The sequence below is a fragment of the Hyalella azteca genome, unplaced genomic scaffold (assembly GCF_000764305.2).
Source record: "Hyalella azteca isolate HAZT.00-mixed unplaced genomic scaffold, Hazt_2.0.2 contig12373, whole genome shotgun sequence".
NCBI lineage: Eukaryota > Metazoa > Arthropoda > Malacostraca > Amphipoda > Hyalellidae > Hyalella > Hyalella azteca.
The window spans coordinates 132,774-138,796 of record NW_025942333.1 but is presented as its reverse complement, the minus strand read 5'-3'; the positions used below and the strand labels follow the sequence as shown (position 1 = coordinate 138,796).

The window sequence follows — 6,023 nt, the reverse complement described above, 5'->3', positions numbered from 1 at the left end:
TTAGATAAGAGGCGCATGTGATAATTTCAGTATTATTTTATTTATTACCGATTATCGTTACGTCCAATACAATTCATGGAGGCTATTGAGGCAAAGTAAAGATACTATCACAACGACAGCTCAAACAGGTCCCACTTACAGCACTCGACAGGAAAAAGGAAGTTCAGCAGCGATAACATCAGATAGGAAAAAACACCGTAATCTTCTTCCTCGTTAATATTCAAAGCTTCTCATGCTCAGAGTTTGACGCTATAGCCGCAAACGGTTAGGTTGGCACTTGGAAGCGGCACAATACCTGCCGGTCTTCCGGTGCAGTAGCAGGTCTTATCAGGTCGACTGATATGAAGACTGCCGGCCGCTGTTACTCAGCGCTCTTTGGAAAGCTTATGCATGCGCGTGAGGTGAAGGCGTCAAGGATGTCAGGGCTGGGGATGGAAACCCTTTCACAGCGGGTGGCGGTGGTGGGGAGATGGTGGCAATGCTGGGGAATATGACGGCACTTTCAAAGCGGGTGGCAATGCTAGGGAAGATGGCAGCCCCTTCAAAACGGGTGGCAATGCTGGGCAGAATGACGACCCTCTCAAAGGAGGGTGGCAGTGATAGGGGATGAAGCCCTTTGGAAAGCGGGTAGCGGGTGGCAGTGGTGGGGAGATGATGGTCCTGTTAATGCGGGTGGCAATGCTGGGGAAGATAGCAGCCCCCTCAAAACGGGTGGCAATGCTTGGCAGAATGACGACCCTTTTAGAGGAGAGTGGCAGTGATAGGGGAGTGAAGCCCTTTGGAAAGCGGGTGGCAGTGCATGGTGGGGAAGACGACGGTCCTGCCAAAGCGAGTGGCAATGCTGGGGAATATGACGGCACTTTCAAAGAGGGTGGCAATGCTAGGGAAGATGGCAGGTCCTTCAAAGCGGGCGGCGGTAGTGGGGAAGTTGACGGCATTTTCAAAGCGGGTGGCAATATACTGGGCAGGATGACGACCTTTCTACAGGGGGTGGCAGTGATAGGGAATGAAGCCCTTTGGAAAGCGGGTGGCAGTGGTGGGGAAGACGACAGTCCTGCCAAAGCGAGTGGCAATGCTGGGGATCGGGTGGTAATGCTTGGGGGGGGGGGGGGAATGCCATCAACAGAGGGCATTTTTAAAGGGNTAACTCGAGACATCTCTTACGAACGCCCGAAAGCAGTTTAGCACCGCAGCGTCAGCCTACGAATGGCGCGAGGCCTCCTACAGAGCGCGCCGGGGCACCATGGCGAGAACATGTCACGGGAGCTCTACTCTGCACTCATGATAGTATCTTGAATACATAGCACTCATGATAGTATATTGACTACATAGCACTTAGATAGTATCTTAAATACACTGCCGGCACGTCCGAGTTCGGCATGAGACGACACGGAAAAAGATCCTTCCGGTGCCGCCTTGCTTTGGACCGGAAGAGAATACGAGTTCTCCGGCTCTAGAGCTCGGAATAGCGTGGAATCTGTTTTGATGCAGAAACTGGCTAGGAGGAAAAAGAAATTCGGAGGCCAATGGAAAACTTTTTTTGAGAGAATTTCATGCTATATAATATAAATTCATTAATATAATATAGTTTAAAAAGATAATATAATATTTAAAATATATTATATAATATAAATAATACAGTATAGACAAAAAAAGTGAGTGACACTCTTATATATTGAATGCTCAAAAAATAATCATAAAACATACAGTAAAAGTAACTTAGGAAGGAAATTAAAAACCGATAACTAAAAAAATTGTAAGTGGCAAGGTTATTGGGCTGCGTCGTGAACTATTATTCACTAAAAACATTTGATTTATTCGTCTGCTTATGTTTTCAGACGTCTTATTTAACAAATTGTAGAATTATAATTTAGTATAGAACAATGTAGACAATATAACAGTGATTTTTCTTAAATATAGAGCTAAATTACGAATAAAAAGGAAAAGTTTCATAAACAAAAAGTCAGAAAGGACAAAAAATCGCTAAAAGTTACATCGCCCACATCGAGTTCTAATCAAAATCCGTTGATTTTATGGGTATTTAAGGAGAGTCAGATGAAGTCAAAGGCCAGGCTGACTCCACATCGCAGTCATTATAGCTTTTAAACACACAAAAGCTGAGCTCGGCCTGAAATATTTCGCCCCAAATGTGCTCGTGTACACAACATTAGCTGCCAAAAAACTTCTGCCCGCCGACCGAGCGTCGGAAAAAGATTCGCTCGACGCAGCGGGAGCTGTGCGCTCTACAACCATGGACTCAGAGTCTGGTTACTCAACGTCTATGACTGTCGTAAGTCTTATGGTTATGAACATCATGTTTAGTGCAGACTGCAGATTTAGATTTCTATAGTGACCATGAATGTTTTATTATCGCCTTGTTATGTTTTCTTATAAACGAAGATGTTTAGTGCACTTCTTGATTTCTATAGTGACCATGAGTGTCTTATCATCGTCATATGTTAAATGATGATCATGATCATAGAACTTTGATTAGAATTCGAATGTTGATAGCAGGATTCGTGCATTGGCCGGACGAGACAAGGAAAATACGTGATTACATGGTTCCGTTGCGCGCTTTTAGGACTGAAGAGTCATCGACGGGCGGCCAGCACAACGGTTTGAAGAGTCTATTATACTAATGTAGTTTGCACGTCCAGATACGTATTTGTTTACGCCTCTTTTTTACTCAATATTATGCCACAAGACCACTTCGCTACAAGGCACCTGTTATACGTTTCCAGACGCTATACGCTCTTTCGATGCGCTGCCAAACACGCACTTATACGCTATCAGGTATACTTCTATATGCCTCCAAACACTTCTAATCAATCACACAGACTACTAAACACCACCACACACATCACTAAACACGCCTTCAATACCCCACACGCGCCTTTATGCAGCTGTGTATGGCAGAAGGCGCAGATGAAGCAGTTGAGGTGGTAGACGTGTTCCCGGGCCCGCATCACCAGCTCCTGAGGACCGATGTCCAGTCCGCACCTGCCGCACCGGCCACACCCGAACATTCTGTCCAGGGCAGGCAGAGGAGACACTGTCAGTCGTAGCACGTGTCTTGGTTCTTATATCATAAGTCTGATATATCATTAGTTCACTATATTATTATAGTGAACTATAATGATGCAAACATTAACATTAGTGTGAAAAATAAGTTAGACAAAATTTCTTTAGAATGAATACATATTTCTATTTACTGTTATTGGACTAAGTCAGTGTCAGCTTTAGAAAAGTTAGCTTTACTTTTGACAATGATATTCAAGTTGGACGTGAAGTTGCCGAAGTATGCTTGTTTATTATGCGGTTTAATTTTAAAACCAAATGAGTTTTTTACGAACGAATGGAAAAAAGGCGNGAGGGCTGAGGGAGTGAGGCAGAAATTGTGAAGAAAGTAGAGTAAAAGTTCTAAGGCTGGATAAGAAGATAATCATTTTTTTAATGGGGAGGTTGATAGTAGAATATAAGAATGTGTTATAGCGATGATAATGAATGGCAAAAATAAATAGAACTTTATTGTGAGTTTGAAAAGGTATTTACTTGGAGCGTAGGTGAATAATTAAACGCAATATCAGAGACAGAAAAGAGAAACTATTAACTAAGTGATTAAAGAGTCCCTGATAGGAAGGCAGGAGGAGAGAAGAGAAGGAAGAGAGAAGAAAGAGAGAAGGAGGAGAGAAGGAGGAGAGAAGGAGGAGAGAAGGAGGAGAGAAGGAGGAGAGAAGGAAGAGACCAAGCAGGCGAGAGTCAATTAGAGAAGAGTCTGCGCTTCTAACTGAGGGAGAGAAAAAGAGGGCGAACAGAAAGAGAGGGAAGCGGAGAGCTCTGAGCTGTGGGGCGATCTCGACAATCTTGTGAGAGGCCAGAAGGAATCGTTCACATTAAATTGATAATATAAACAATCGTTCACATTAAATATATAATATAAACAATCGTTCACATTAAATATATAATATAAACAATCGTTTACATTAAATAGTCACGATAGTCAAGCGGGTACCATACGTACGCGAAACTTTTTAAAGCGTCAGTTCACTCATTATCCAAATGATCTTAAGTAATACAAAAAGAAAAGTAACTATGAATAACTATCATGAAAAATTATTAGGATTCCGTCAACTCGCATGAAAAATTCGTAAAAATTGACGAACATAGAAAATTACATTAATTTGAGTGTTCAAAGTTTTTGACAAACTAGAAATTAATTTTGAAAAAAACAAGAAATCTAAATTCAAAAATTATTATTTATTAAACCAAATGCTGGTAATTTATTCGCATATAATTCCTCAGAAACGAAATAATAAACTTTATAGCTTAAACGATTCATTCATTGCTGATGAATGAACCGTTTACGCTATAAAGTCTATTATTTTGTTTTTGAGGAATAATATGCGAATAAATTATCTGTATTTGGTTCAATATTATTAAACCAAAGAGATTATTATTTAATAAATAATAATCTCTAACCCTAAAGAATTAACAAAAAAGCTTTTCATATTCAATTGCCTGGAATCATTACGTACGTAACGTGTTTGTTTAGCTGGAGCTCACATGTAACTGCGAGTTTTTTATTATAACATATTTGATCCATTTACTTTTAAGCTTCGAGCATTGTTCTAATGACGTTCAAGGCAGCGTGCGAGGGAAGAGACCGAGGGGAGCGTTCCGAGGGAAGATTTAAAGGCAAGTGAGGGCACATCCGAGGGGAAGACAGGCAGGAAACTGGCTTGTTAAAGCCATGCAACATCGTTTGGCAATCTTAAAACATCTGAGTAATTTATACCAGTAATTTATACCATGTTGAATATATTTTATTTTTAAACCATTTATATTTTATACCATATTTATTTATATTTTATATCTTATTTATATATATACCATGTTGAATAACTAATTCTTCCTAATAATAATCTCCTAATAATAATCACTGTGAGCATAGAACTCATTTTAACAACCTGATTTTGTATATTACATTATTTAATATATAGACGGATCATGATGAATTTTATCCAATAGTTTAAACGCTTACTCTCTTTTTGTTTTAATATATAATTCAAGTAAATTTTTCTACGGAAGGAATTGAATACGAAGCTCTCATCTATTTTGGTGATCCTGGGATTTATGACAGAAAATGCGTATTTTCTGAGCTATTTTCATAGAGCACAATTAAAGAAGGGCGTTTGAGAGTCACTCTTATACTCGGTATCAGCAGAGAATTTGTTAAAAATTTGTATTAGAAAATATAGACTGAGAACTTCGAAACACTCGCTTACAAAACCTCAACAAAAGTTTACTGAAAGCATAAAATGAGTGTTTTATTTTTCATATAATTTTAATTATGCTATTTTAGATTTTGGAGCATGTTTAATGTGCAACGGATAAATAAAGTTGCATTTGCTTTACACTTGATCAGGACAAGCACTATGCTCTTATATACTTTCCATGACACAAGTAGGTTTTCTGAAGCTATAAAGGCAAGCTTTATTCTAACACGACTGTGTAGATACATGCGCTGTATGAATGCACTCGAATTATGAATACGCTTGTTGTATGAATACACGCGCTGTATAAATACTCGTGCTTCCTGGTGCATTCGCTGTATGGTTAATCTCGCAATATTCGCAATATGAATAACTGACTTATAATATCTACGATGAATTTATTAACTCTTAATGATTTAGGGAATAATTTTCATGAAAGCTCTCGAAAGATGATAGTTCCTAACCTGGGTTATCGATTAGCGCCGTGACTGATAATATCGAAATTGCCGCATGCTAAGTGATTGCGTCGTACTTGCGGTGTCTGTTCCTCATGAAATTTACGTACAAAAGGCTAAGTGACTGCGGATTGGTACGTGCTCTAATTTAAAGAATAATAACAGCACGAGTCCTTATTCAAAATTAATTTTGCATAGTTTTGTTTAATTTCAGCTATTGTTTCATCTTAGAGCTGTTATGTCCTCAAATGTTCCTAGACATTTTTCCCGTGTAGTAAACCTAACCTAGACACTG

General features: G+C 39.3%; 1 protein-coding gene across 1 annotated transcript; it reads left to right on the top strand.

Annotated features, from left to right (window-relative positions):
* Nucleotides 1–729: 729 nt before the first annotated feature.
* LOC108679492 lies at nt 730–3,870 on the top strand. Its single transcript, XM_018168117.1, has 2 exons — nt 730–1,089; nt 3,637–3,870. Exons 1-2 carry the CDS (start codon nt 730–732, stop codon nt 3,868–3,870), a joined length of 594 nt encoding a protein of 197 aa, XP_018023606.1.
* The last annotated feature ends 2,153 nt before the right edge of the window (nt 3,871–6,023 follow it).

Excerpts from the sequence above, each read along its gene's own strand:
- LOC108679492 (XM_018168117.1), top strand. The coding sequence starts at position 730 with ATGACGACCCTTTTAGAGGAGAGTGGCAGTGATAGGGGAGTGAAGCCC. Across the intron at positions 1,090-3,636 it reads GCAATGCTGGGGATCGGGTG|GAAGGCAGGAGGAGAGAAGA; the intron begins GTAATGCTTGGG and ends AGTCCCTGATAG.